Raw genomic sequence first — 14,654 nt, forward strand, 5'->3', positions numbered from 1 at the left:
TTGTTAAAGTTAAAACCAGACTTCAAGAATTTAATGAAAGTGAAACAGCCCCATCAATATACTGTGGATACCGTTACACATGGCTAGAAATGGTAACGAGCTAGCAAACCAAGAACCCAAAACCACTACAAATTCACTGTGCGTAGAAGTATATAATATTTCACAAATAGAGCTTATCTAATATATCCGAAAAAAACATACGATCAATTAGAAACAGGATGGAAAAATAGAATACAGGAGAATACTATCTGCAAAATCACTACAAACAATCGAAAAACTAATAATTTTGAAATACAGAAATATCTAGATGTATAATTGTTTCAATCAACAGAACAAGAGCTAATCATTATAAACAAACATCCTCTCTGGCAAGAGTGGGGCATCATTCAAGATTCATCTGTATGTGGAAATCAAGCTCAGAATCTGGACCATATTTTGTGAGTAGATGCAACCTAATTAATAATCTAGTGAAGCATTGCAAACCTCCATACCGGATTGGACAATTTTTATAATGACCCAATTTAAAAGTGCTAGAGTTGATAGACTAATTCATTAATAGTGGCAATCTCTAGATATAATATCATTTTCCAAACACGTATGTAACTATAGGTTATATACAATACTGTACATATGTATACAGGGTGTCCCAAAAATGTTGTAACACCTTGAAAGAGGTGGTTCGGGAGGTGATTTGAAACAACTTTTTCCTTAGCGAAAATGTTGTCCGAGGCTTCGTTGAGGAGATATTAACGGAAAACACTGACCAATCAGAACGCCAGTATGCCGCGGTAGACGTGGGCTACGCGCTAGGCGGCCACGCTCATACGCTACCGCGACCGCTCCAACGGTATACGCGCGCTCTAATTGGTCGGGGTTTTCTATTAATATCTCCTCAACAAAGCCTCGTACAACATTTTCACTAAGGAAAAAGTTTTTTCAAATCACCTCCCGAACCACCTCTTTCAAGGTGTTACAACATTTTTGGAACACCCTGTATACCGTACTATATGTATCCACGCATGTAAACTTTAATAATTGAAGCTTGTTATAAGATGAAATAAATGTACTCGCCTAGTAAATATCTAAAAGAATAGACTGCAACAAATAGTTTCTGTAGACTTCAATGTTATCAATATTTTCTTACGTACAAGTGCATGTTTCTTTCGCTCTGCATGTTAGAGATGACGTACAGGTGCGTTCAGGTGTATCTGATATGACTTTGAGATGTTCTTTGATTTCTAAAATGAAAGTTACTTAGAATATATTGTTGTAACCATTACAAAATTCAAAAATTTTTCCAAATGGGAACAGCAAATGGGAATCAGCTGTCATTATATGTAGAAGGTTCCATCTCGATCGGTTAATTCCTTGCCGAAGTTACGTAAAAGAATAGAAATTTTGCAGCAACAATTGTTATAAACATTAAGAAATTCATGGATTTTTACAAATGGAAAAATCATGAAATTAAATGCCATTAAATGCGGAAAGTACAATCTCGATCGATAAATTCCTCGCCGAGTTTCACAAAACAAAATAGGAATTTTGCAATAACAATAGTTATAAACAATAAGAAAAATCATTTTTGCTAAGTGATCAACTCGAAAACCTGTCCGACAGCAAAATATAAAGGGTTTCATCGATTTTTATCACTACAATTCGAATTCAGGTCGAACATACGTGACAAAATAGTACAATTTTGCGATAAAAAGTGCAATAAAGTGGTAAAAAATGGAAGTAGGTCAAATATCTTTTTAAGCTTTTAAGAAGCAACGAAGCCCTACCAGATGCAAAAAGATTCAATCCAATTGGTCGATTCGTTTCGGAATAAGAACCAATATAAAATTTTTCGGTCTTTTGTAAAAAAAAACGGGTAAAAAATGAGGAATGTCAAAATTTTTTGATAATGAGACCACCCCGGAGACATGCTCTACAAAAGAAAAACAAAAAAAAATAAATATACATGTCGAATTGAGTAACCTCCTCCTTTTCAAAATCGGTTAAATATATAATTTACCGAAAGTTTTAAAAGTCAAAGGTCATTTCAAAATCTTATCATTCCACGTCAGTTTAATGTCGATAACAATATGCAAAAGAAATAAAAAATTTGCGCTGTGAAAACGTTGGTCAAAAATCTCAAAATTGGGCACTTGGTTTTAACTACCCTAACGGTACTGCACTTCAATGAGGAGATTCAAGTCAAATTTTTTTTTCTTCCGGCGGGGGGAGGGGGGGGACATATTGGACCCTTTTAATATTATCACAAAAATTAACACGAATAAAGATTGTCACTTTTTAGTCACCAGATGAAACTCCTCTCGAATGCAAAGAGTTAATAATTCGATCATTTTAACACTACAACTACCAAATTAACGCATATTTATTAATAATAATTATACAAACAACTACATCTTCAGAATCAAAGAAAGGAAGAGCAAACTAATTTGTTAATCAAATTAATTCTCTATTTACAATAATTGTTTCTAAATATTACGATGAAAGTACTGCTAATGATTGAGAAAGACTTTAGAAATGACTTTAGAAAGAAGTTTGAATTTTAAAGTTTGAAGTACAATGAGAACTTAGCCAGCGAATTTGATTAGTAATACTATAATTTCCTTGATTATACGCTATGATTTTATATTATAATACTGTAATATAATGAATTATACGTTATATACGATTAAATTGTAATTGTATAGCATGATTTGGAACATTATTTCTTAACGTGGATGAATCGTAAATATATTATCCAATACATTTCGGTCGCGTTGGATAAAAATTAAAAATTAAATTATAACTAGACTGCATTTATAGGGAGTTTGAATGTGCAAGAAACTATAAAATGCACACAGTATGCAAGAATATAAAAAAATTCAGAGTAAAATTCATATTATAATATTTACAGAGTAAAATAAATTCCTATTTAGGTTCCGTTTTTGTAGGTACGTTTGCAAAGATTTTATTTTGCATAAAGATCCGCAGTCTAATTATAACATTTGTGACTTCATAGTTGTTGAAAGGGGTTTGGTGCTGTTTCGCAAGTAATGACTGAGCAAAGAAATAGCATAAACATTTGGAATCGCCACCAATCCCAACATTTTTATTGAAGCTGTAAATCTCACGTAGCTTATTATTTATAAACCGAAGAAGGTTTCGCCTGTGGTCCTTGAAAACAATCGTTGTGGAGAAGGGTGTACACTCTTTTGTTGAGAATCACTGTAATGAACAATCACGGTGCCACAAGCTGATTGTTCTTGAATAATAAATAACACAGAGAGGGGATGACTGACAATGAGTATAAGAGTGACAGCGCAGCCAGCATCATCGCCTTAGGATTCCAGTTCTTCACCCGATACAAGATGTTGCGGCTGTGGCTTCTGGGGCTGCTGGCCATTTCTTTCGCCCAGGCGGCGTACTACGAAACAAGAACGGCCGACACGGATTATCTCTTGAAGCAGAAGAAAGTTTACAATCTGCTTTATCACGTCTCCCAACCCATGGTGGTGAATCGCGACCTGTACGATGAGGGCCAAGCATGGAGCATCGAATCCAACCTTAACTCCTACGGAAATGAGGTTGGTAACTCTTTTCATTTGCATGTACACTGGGTGTAGTAAGTATTCGTACACTGGTCAATTAAAAAAAAAACTACGTTCAATTGTAATTTATTAACTTCTTTTTTATAAACAATGATATTCTACATATTCTTGGAAATCTCTACATTAGATGCAGTATAAAAAAATTAGTTATATATATAAGATGCAAAATTAACAAGAAAAAACAATAAATCGATAGAAATATAGAAGCAATAAATATTCGAACTATTAAATTTTTAAAACTTCACTAAAAAAAAACATGAAATTTACATTAATTTATAAATAATTAATACTTCGTGGGATTTCATTTTGATTTTATAATTGCTGCAACTCTTCTAGGCATTTGGTAAATGAACTAAATTTGATGTTATTCGGGATGAGATCTTCTTCCACTTTTGTATTAAAACATTTTTTAAGACTTCTTTACAGTAAATTTGATGTTTCTAATTCGTACGAAGCTATAAACTGATGTGTTTATGTCACAAATTCTATTGTAAATGGTTCGTTATAAAAACCGTACAAATATTTATTGCTTCTATATGTCTGCCAATTTTTCGTATTTTCTTAGTAATTTCGCAAATTATATAAACTAATAACTGTTGTTTGGATTATATCTATCCTAAAGATTTCCGAGAATATGTAGAATATCATTGATTATAAAAAAAGAAATTAATAAACTACAATGTCACAAAATTTTTTTAGGAATATTTTTTAGAATATTTTTACACGTGTAACGTCTGCGTGCAATTGCTAATAATTATCAAACCAAATTATATTTATGTCGACCTAGCCGATGTCCCCTTAGTCATGCAGTGATTTTTATATTTTCTTGGGTATATAGTTGATATATTGCAATTATTTTAAATTTGTAACAATTAATTAATTAATTAATTAAGACACTTTCGTATCTGGAAAGTTAATAAATATTTCACTAATCTACAAGTTTTCTGTAAATTTACGAAAAATTCATGAATTTACACGTTGTTTGAAAACTTATCAATATTTTAATAAATTCTTTACCAATGTAAAAATTTAAATAATACGAAAATTAAATATACACGAATTAACATTTACCTGCGTACAAATTTCTCAACCCTTTAGGCTCCAGATTGTCTGATCCCATTTGATTTTTATCGAGTCTCGGTCGACATAGGACCAGAAATGGTTGGTGCAAAAGTTGCAACAATTTATTGTGAAGAATGACAGTACAAATGAACTAAAAATTAATATTTAACGATGTATAAGTTATAAAGTAGTATTATTTATAAATATATTAAGTTATAAATAGTCAATGCCAGATTTACCATAAGGCTAAGGGGCCTATAGTTTCGGGCCTCGTTTTCAACAGGGCCTCATATTTTTCTCAGTAAAATTGTATGAAAACTTCTCAGTGAAAACAGTTTTTTGAAGAATTTGAATATGTTCTGTCGATAACTATGCAGATTTACATCGATCTACAATGTTAAATGAAAAATTATCCTCTCTGGTCTCTTTATTTATAGAAAATGATTTATTAAAATCTTTAGATTTTAACGACTTAATAATGGATTTAGCAAACGTAAAATGTAGAAAAAACTATTTTATTAAATATAAATAAATAATTTTAATAGTAAATTAAATGTTTTCATTGTATAAATAGAGTGTATTTATATTCCATTGGTATTAAATTATAAATATGAAATATAATATTGAGTTACAAATAATAATTTTCCAAAACAATTTCCAGGCTGCGAAGAAATTCCTCTCCTTCTACGAAAAGGGAATGCTTCCTCGAGGAGCGTTATTTTCGGTTTATTATCCAAAGCTGCTTAAAGAATTAATGGCCTTATTCGACCTTTTCTATTACGCAAACGATTTCGACGTGTTCTATAAAACGGCTCTTTGGGCAAGAATTTATATGAACGAGGGCCAGTACATTTACGCCCTTTACAATGCAATAATTAGAAGGCCAGATACTAAGTACATCCAACTTCCGCCAGTATATGAATTGTATCCCAACGCTTTCTACAACTCGGAAGTGCTCGAAAAAGCCCACTACCCACAGATTTACGGCAAGATGGGTAAGTATCTTATTAGGCCAATCAGTAGAGCATTTTTGTGTAACAAAAATACGAACAGCAAACGGATTGTGCAGTTACATAAAAGGGGATGCGTAGATTAATAGGTATATGTTTTTCACTCCCAACTCTGTTCCGTTTTTTTATTATTAACAATTTAATGCAAAAAAAATCGTAATTTTTGTCATTTTTTGCTTATAACTTTTAAACTAATGCAGCAATATCAATATTCCAAAGAGATGAAACGTAGGCGATGAAAATACCTATAGAATGAGACCTCGAACGTCTCGATCGGATAATGAGAAGCAGAGAAAAATCTGGAAAACCGGAAAATTCAGCGGTTTTTTTTTTCAAAAATTCCTATCTCCGCCATTTTTTAAGCTAAAGCGCTGTCCTTTTGGGAACAAGTAGTGATTAATATGTTCTTCACGTGTGCAAAAAGCAGTGATTATCGGATAATTGGTTTTCTCACAGTCGCAAACTGAATTTTTCAATGCGCTTTTTTCAGCGGGTCATACTTTAAAACATTTTATCAAAAAACTAGAATATACGTTTTGTAGTACGTGACGTCAACTATCCAAATCTTTGTTAAAATTAAGAATCGGTCTTACGGTAACGCATACAGACCTGTTGTGGAAAGTGTAGAACATTAAGTAATTACATTTTCTATCAATTGATCAACCAGGTAAAAAATTGTAATTTATATCAATAATAACTGAAAATTATATTCAATTTAGAATGAATTGTAATTGTAATCCAAAAGACAAATTTTGAATATAATTAACGTTAATTGCAATTGGAAAGTCTATTGTTAACTGCAATTAATAATTAAATACTTAAAGCCCTTGGAAGTTAATCAACATTTGACTCGTTACAAAATTGATATAAACTTACAAATAGATAATTCATTAGTTTACCTGTTACTTGAAAACTTTATGTAATTTTACAATTTCATGTAAATTTACAAGTGTGTTCAATAAGTAAGTTGTATGTTTCCCTACAATTTATAAACGCATCAAAAAATTATAGAAACTTTGTAAATGTATAAGAAATTAGAAAAATGATAAAGACATTGCAAGTTTGCAGGTTTGCTTTAGTTTCAATCTTATCATAGAAAAATTAATTTATTTATAAAACATTTAAATTTATAAAAAGGTAAATGAACAACAACCATAGTCCAATTGTACTTCCATCGCATTACCCTTCATTGATTAAATTATACAGTACTTATTATCGAATTGCATTTCTGAAAAGCTAATTAAAATACTTTCGAATTCATCGAGATAAAGATCTGCTACCATTGTTAACGTTAAGGAACATTAAATTTCAGGTCCGAAGTCTGCTAATTACACAACATACTTTATCAATGCGAATTATTCTGGCTGGTACCTTAACCGCGAGTACAATATGGAGAACAAATTGAATTATTTTGTGGAAGATGTTGGGTTAAACGAGTACTATTTCTTCTTCCGACAAAACTTCCCATTCTGGCAAAAATCCAAAGAATTTGGCTTCCCAAATTATCGTGGAGAGGAATACCTTTATGGACATAAACAATTACTGAATAGATACAACCTCGAAAGACTTTCGAATGACTTGCCTAAGCTTGAAGATTTCGATTGGAATAAACCTTTCTACCCTGGTTACTATCCCACCATGATGTTTGCTAGCGGATTACCATTTACCCAAAGGCCATACTGGAGCTCCTTCCCATATTACAAATACAAATACATCAAGGTAAATGCACTACATATTATATTAAATTGGTACATTCGGTCGTGTGTCATTAAAAGTTGATAAAAAACAAAAAATATACATGTTGAATTGAGTAACCTCCTCCTTTTCGAAGTCGGTTAAAAAGACATCTAATGAGAGATACAGTAATCACAAGACTGGAAAAAGTAATTTATAGTGATATGTTGCTACACATATTTTAATAAAGAGTTTACAGAAGTATACTGTTAAATTGTTGGAAACGTCAGACTAGTGTAATTTCACTGTAACTCAGCAAAATTAATTTTGAATTAAAACTGAAATTCTGTAATCAGTATAATGATATTACACTCTTCGCTAGAAAATAAGTAAACTGATAAGAAATTACACTTCCCTTCCATGAATCGGAATTTAATTCATTAGCATAACTTCATTCGTTATAGGACATTAGCGATATGGAGTCGAGATTATCTGCCGCAATTGATTCTGGTTTTGTACTAAAAAGTGATGGTAAATGGGCCAATATTTACACTCCAGAAGGTTTGAATATTCTTGGAAACTTAATCGAGGGTAACGCTGATTCCTACAATAGAGACTTTTATGGCAGCATTGACTATTTTGGTAGAAAGATCCTTGGTTTCAATTTAGAACCAGCAAATAGTTATCAACTAGTTCCTAGCTCTTTAGAAATGTTCTCCACTTCACTAAGGGACCCTGCTTTCTATCGACTATACAAGAGAGTGCTTGATTATTATTACAGGTAACTACTTTTTCAGACTAATCGATCTTTAGTGATATTATAAACAAATCATATAATTTGTTAGTTTAAGAATGCATTGTTAATGATATCTAGACTACGGAACTTTACGCATTTATAGGAAATTTGAATGTGCAAAAAACTACAAAATGCAAACAATATGCAAGAATATAAAAAATTCATGTTATAATATTTGCAGAATAAAATAAATTCCTATTTAGGTTCAATATTTGTAGACACGTTCGCGAAGATTTTATTTTGCATAAAGATCCGCAGTCTAATGATAACATTATAGGGACTCGAAATAAAGCTCACATAATTCAAAACCAATAAAGAAATTAATGTTGTTCAATGTTTATAGATACAGTATGCTACAGAAACCATACACCAAGGATGAAATTGTTTATCCCAACCTGAAAATTCAATCCTTTGCTGTTGACAAATTAATTACATATTTTGATCAATACGACGCATCGATAAGCAATGGTTTAATGGTTCAAGATGATACAGAAGCTGAAACACTTTTAGTCAAAGTGAGACAATACCGTCTGAATCACAAACCATTCAACTTCCACATTGCAGTTACTGCAGACAAACCGATGAAGGCAGCTTTCAGAATTTTCCTTGGACCAGCATTTAACTCGAATCGCAAATACGCAGACTTTGAGGAAAATTTCAAATATTTCTACGAGATGGACAACTGGTTTGTTGATTGTAAGTTTTCATCTTTCAGGTGCTTTTAAAGTCCATTACTTTTTGACATTTGAATATTTACCTAATGTAACTTGTTATTTTTTCTTAACAGTGAATGCAGGTCCAAATAAAATCACACGTAACAGCAAAGATTGCTTCTTCCTAAGCTCTGATCCAGAACCAAGTGAATTGTACTATCAGAAAATTCAAAGATCTCTTAATTATAGCGAACCATTCACTTATTACGAAAGGATCTCAGGATTCCCAGAAAGACTACTGTTGCCAAAAGGCAAAAAAGAAGGAATGCCATTCCAATTATTCTTGTATATTAGCCCAGTCTCACAGGAACGCCAGTATTTCTCCAGAATATGGGGTAACTACATGTTTGACAATAACCCATATGGTTTCCCTCTAGATAAACCAATTTACGACTTCGCATACGATGGACCTAACATGATGTTCAAAAATATTTTCATTTATCACAAGGATGACTACGACATGAATATTCCTTACTGATTACGTTGCTCTTTCATTTCTTTACTGTTTGCATTTACTATTGTAGTAACACGCTTTTTATAATAAATGTTACTCTGTCTTTCTTCTGATTCATTCTTTTTATTCTCCCATATACCAATAACAAAGAAACATCAAAACTGATGTACTTATATTTAGAGTAAGTTGCTAACTCTTATTACACCTGAATAAAAATGATGTAACGTCATGAGAATTTTCTTATAACACTTCTATAGTATATAAGGCATTTCATCCCAAATCAACTACTTCTGAATCCGACTGCTTTCGATTTGGTTGACATTTGTATATGTTATAGTATCCTACTATATACCTTACCGTGATTTTTTTCAAATTTTTTTACTCAAATCAAAAATGTTATGAATTTAGAAAAACATTTTTTTCAAATAGCTATAACTCTTTTAAAAATTGACCAAATAAAACATTTTTCTTTTAAAATGTGTGTTTCTTAATGAACTTAACGAAAAAATTTCAAAACAAAATATTTGAATTTATGATCTATACAATTTTTAGATTTTCCGAGAAAAACATTAATTTTTCAAATTTCGACACTATTTAAATTTTTTTTATTCCCGTCCCTCCAAAAAAAATTTTCATTTATGCCCCACTTAATGCCAAAAGTCCCATTGAGACCTAACTTTTTTTTTAATCGAAAATAAATTTTGTTTACATTTTTTCGCATTTTAGCTTTGCTTTTATAATACAATAATTTTAAGTAAATATTGTGTCGTGGCAGATTGCCGCGTCACAAAGTAGGTGAACTCTCCGCGGGGAACGAGACCGACCAAGATCGCGAGCGCCACCAGAGTAACCCAGGGTTATGACTAATTTGCGTATCTGAAGGGCAATAGCGTTGGGCTAACGACGGCAACATCGAGCGATGCGGCTTAGAGGCTACCGATCCCGTCTAACCCGGCGCCGGCTGCACGGACTGGCCAGACGAAGCTCAAATGGACAGGGGCTGGAGGTTCTTGGTAACAGCCCCTGGATTCCGCTACGACCTTCAGGGGGCAGGATGCCGTTTTGGACAGCGGAGTCAGCCGAGTTCTCGAGTGCACCGAGACCCGGCCCGCTCCAGAGTCTTCGAGGGATGCCAGCACCGACACGCCACCAAAGTCACCGAGGGACTAGACTGGACGACCGCCGATGACGCAATTTGAATTTGGCCGCCATAGTGTGCCGCGTGCTGCCGATCATTGAGGTGAGGTTGGGGGGAAGCGCGTGAACCAACGCGTGCGACGAACTCGCGTATCTCGTCCTATTTCGACAGCGACGCACGTGCGGAACGGTACGGTAAGCGTTTCCTCCTTTACCTCACGCTCATAGATAGGATATCGTAAATCGCCTTTTCGTAGGTTATCGCACGAAATAACAAACATCTAGTCGCGAGTCCATTGTAACGCGCACGTGTTGAGCCCACCGCGACCGCGTCAAGACTGTCCGAACATCGTATCCAAAGTCGCTTTTGTGCGAATCGTGACGGAATTTTGGCTAACGTGAACGAAATCAGCACGTGTTATCGAAACGTAGTTCCGTGTCGGTTACCGGTCGTCCCGATGACCTTAGACGCTACGACAGCTCGGCAGTGTACACCGTATTTTGTAACATCTTTCGCGTACAATATATTCTATATTATTTTAAACGAGTGCTGTGTTAATCCGCCCCGTCTTGCCGTGAAGACGGCTTTCTCAGACTTCCTTTCCTCGCCGACGATCCACGCCCCTCTCCGCGATCCGGATCGCTAGCCGTGGTAATTTTCGCGTAGTTCGGTTTCTCACGCCGGTATCTCCTGATACCTGGCGCTCGGGTTTTCTCGTAAAGGCGTGAGAAGTCGGAAAATTCTCATTTTGCACGCTTCCCGACGCGGATCGCGGACCGTGTCGGGAAATCACGTTGCAATATATACATGATATTTAATATTTAATATATCACTGTAAGTTAATAATTAATGATTAGGATCGCGCTGAGGAATGAAAGGAAGTAGCGATTGCGCCCTCCAACCACCCCGAAGCGGTCACCACTCAGGACAGGGTCGATCATGGCCCGGTTCCGTACTGTAACTGTTGTAATTAATGAACATGAAAAAGTGGAGGGCTCAAGGAGTTATCATTGAAAAATAGAAGATCCCCATAAAAAAACTACAAGAAAGTAGAAAAAGATGTGAAATCGAAATGAGCTGCCAGATGATTTGCCTAGATTTCCGCAGGCTGGAAGTCAAATGCTTGGCGTGGCCAGGCAAGGCATTCTTAGATCATCGATACCCATACTTTCTCTCTCACAGACTTTCAGGTCATTTGTCAATTTAAAACTTTGACAATATTATGAGTACACTTTTATTGTATTGGGTTTTAAAATATTTCTAAGGTCATTCATCGACGCCAATACCTTTACTCTCGCAAGCTTTCAGATAATTTGTCAGTTTAAAACTCTGACAATATGAGTACACTTTCATTGTATTGCGTTTTAAAATAATTCTTATTTCTCTAAGAAATCTAGGCAAATCATCTGGCAGCTTATTTCGATTTCACATCTTTTTCTATTTTCTTGAACTATTATCAGTTATTTTCTATAACTCCTTGAGTCCTCCACTTTTTCATGTACTTGGCGTAATTCTTTTACTTTTTTGAAGTCTTTTATCGGATCTCACTTCTTTTTACAAATAATTTATTATATAGAATCTATTTTAAAATTATAAAAATAAAATTGATATTTCTGTAAACTCTACATAAAAAGTCTAAATTATTATTTGTTTCTTTAATTGAATAGAGTAAAATAAAAGGAGAGGGGATAATCAAAGCGAATATATACATATATATATTTCATATAATTTATTAAGTATAAACTCTTATTCGTTCAATTTATAAATAATTAAATATACCTGTAATTTTTTTTATTACTGCAAGAAATTTTAATGTTAATGATGAAATGAAAAAATGACTTCATTTCTATAAGCTCTACGTAAAACGTCTAAATTCAAAACACTTTAGTGGTATGGATTTATTCTGTATGAATGAAGGTACCTGACAATTCAGATTTTGACAACTTACCTTGTAATGAAAATGGATAAACATTTTACAACAGTTGCTGCAATTTGTTAACGAATAACCTCCAAGCCTGTAGTTTCCTTCATTTGTATAAGCTCTGCATAAAAAGCTTAAATTCAAAACACTTTGGTGGTATGGATCTATATTGAAAACAGTTTTCTGTATGAATAAAGGTATCTCGCCATTCAGATTTTGACAACTTACCTTGTAATCAAGATCGATCAACACTTTACAACACTGGCTGCAATTTGTTATTAAACCCTACATAAAAAGTCTAGATTGAAAACATTTTGCTGATATAAATTTAATTCATAATGCAATAGTGTAAAAACTTTTGACACTTGGTAGGTTATGAATGATGACATCTATTTCGACTCTCGACGCTCGATGGCTGACGAGCCATGCCGAACCGAATGATTCCGAGAGTCGACAAACGACGCTCGACTTTTGCTTAGCTCCTATTGGCTAAGGGTTGACGACGGGAAAATCATACGAAAGATACCGTTTCTGACAGATTCATGACATGATATTACGATATCTCAGTTGTACGTGGACCGATTTGATTGATTTTGGTTTTATTCGAAAGCTTATATGTGGTTTACATAAGAAAAAATGCCTTTAAATTTAGAAAATATTGCAGGCGTGTTGAGATAATCATGAAAGAAGTTTCAGGTTAGGTTGGAATGGACCATCTCTCCTCAGTGGAAGCGGGCGCGGATGGTCTTCGTCCCGAAGAAGGCAAAGCCCGCGGGCGATTCCTCCGCGTATCGGCCGATCTGTCTCCTCGACGAGGTGGGCAAGCTCTTCGAGCGTGTGCTCACTGCCCGCCTGTCGGGGATCCTGTCCAATGGTGGTTCCGGACTGGCGGACTGCCAGTACGGTTTCCGCGGAGGCAGGTCGACGCTTGACGCGATCGACCACGTGCGCGCCCTCGCGGGCCGGGCGTTCTCCTGGGACAGGGTGGCGTTAGCGATCAGCCTTGACATCGCCAACGCCTTTAACATTCTGCGCTGGGGCACGATCCAGGAGGCGCTCCAAGATCATGGAGTGCCCACCTATTTGCGGGTCGTGTTGCGGGACTACCTGTCGGACAGGTGGATCGAGTTCCCCGACATGACGGACGGCCGGTATGTTGGTGTGTCAACCGGGGCGTGCCCCAGGGGTCTGTTTTAGGACTCCTGATATGGAACCTGGGGTACGACTCGGTACTGCGCGGGCTGCTCCCGTCTGTTATGCAGACGACACGCTGATCATTGTGACGGGACGCCCCGGGACGGGGCTCATCCGCTTGGCGGAGATGGCGGTGGCGATCGTCGTCGCCAGGATTCGGGCACTGGGGCTGGAGATTTCGCCGCAGAAAACGGAGGCTGTCCTGTTTCACGAACTGCCTCTGTCGCGGCGGACGCCCCAATGAGGTACAATGAGGTACCTCGGCCTCGAGCTGGATAGCCGCTGGCGCTTCGAGGCTCATTTCGACCGCCTGGTCCCTCGAGTCCAGGGCGTGGCGACCCTACTGGATTGTCTAATGCCCAACCTCGGGGGCCCGGAGGAGAGGGTGCGGCGCCTTTACGTGGGAGTGGTGCGATCAATGGCCCTGTACGAATCGCCCGTATGGACCAGCGACCTGATGACCCGTTGGCGTAGCCGGATGCTGCTGTGCCGCGTGCAAAGGCACATGGCCATCAGGGTCGCGAGGGGTTACCGCACCATATCCCACGAGGCGGCTGCCGTCCTGGCGGGGGTGGTGCCGTTTGATCTCCAGGCGGAGACGGACGCCGATATATATCGACCTCTGCAAATCCTTCGCCGGAGTGGTGCCGCCCCGCCGGATGGTGCAGTCGAGGAGTGGAGGCGTCGAGCCCGGCTCATGAAGGTGCTCACCGGACATGGCTGTTTCGGTGAGTACCTGCTGAGGATTGGGGCCGAGGCGACGGCCGAATGCCACCAGTGCGGGGCTGAGGTAGGCTCAGCTCAGCATATGCTGGAGGAGTGCCCGGCCTTTTGGTCAGAGAGGCGGGCGCTCAAAAACGTTGTTGGATGGGACCTTTCGCCGCCGACCGTTGTTGCTGCCATGGTCGAGAGCGAGGGGTCCTGGAGGGCGATGTCCTCCTTCTGCGAGGCAGTCCTCTCGCGGAAGGAGGATGACGAGCGGGTTCGGGAGAGATCCGATCCCGTTCGCATAGAGAGGAAGAGGATGAGGCGGGCAGGATGGCGGCGGCTACCTACTGCCTCCACTGCCTCTGGAGGGGCTGGACCCTTCTGA

At 36.9% G+C, this 14,654-nt stretch overlaps 2 protein-coding genes and 1 long non-coding RNA gene across 3 annotated transcripts; 2 read left to right on the forward strand and 1 right to left on the reverse strand.

Annotated features, from left to right (window-relative positions):
- The first annotated feature begins 2,579 nt into the window (after positions 1-2,579).
- LOC128875135 (arylphorin subunit alpha-like) lies at positions 2,580-9,421 on the forward strand. Its single transcript, XM_054120503.1, has 6 exons — positions 2,580-3,575; positions 5,323-5,656; positions 6,984-7,390; positions 7,810-8,126; positions 8,485-8,837; positions 8,929-9,421. The coding sequence occupies exons 1-6, from the start codon at positions 3,282-3,284 to the stop codon at positions 9,330-9,332; spliced, it is 2,109 nt and encodes a 702-aa protein (XP_053976478.1). The 5' UTR covers positions 2,580-3,281; the 3' UTR covers positions 9,333-9,421.
- Positions 3,432-4,968, reverse strand: LOC128875136 (uncharacterized). The gene is made up of 3 exons (XR_008456760.1): positions 4,901-4,968; positions 4,671-4,812; positions 3,432-3,562 (listed from the first exon to the last, which is right to left on the reverse strand). It is a non-coding gene; the product is annotated as an uncharacterized LOC128875136 (long non-coding RNA).
- Positions 9,422-13,811: 4,390 nt separating the features above from the next.
- On the forward strand, positions 13,812-14,654 carry LOC128875122 (uncharacterized). Its single transcript, XM_054120482.1, has one exon. It carries the CDS (start codon positions 13,812-13,814, stop codon positions 14,652-14,654), a length of 843 nt encoding a protein of 280 aa, XP_053976457.1.

The sequence above is a fragment of the Hylaeus volcanicus genome, chromosome 4 (genome assembly GCF_026283585.1).
Source record: "Hylaeus volcanicus isolate JK05 chromosome 4, UHH_iyHylVolc1.0_haploid, whole genome shotgun sequence".
NCBI classification, from domain to species: Eukaryota; Metazoa; Arthropoda; class Insecta; order Hymenoptera; family Colletidae; genus Hylaeus; species Hylaeus volcanicus.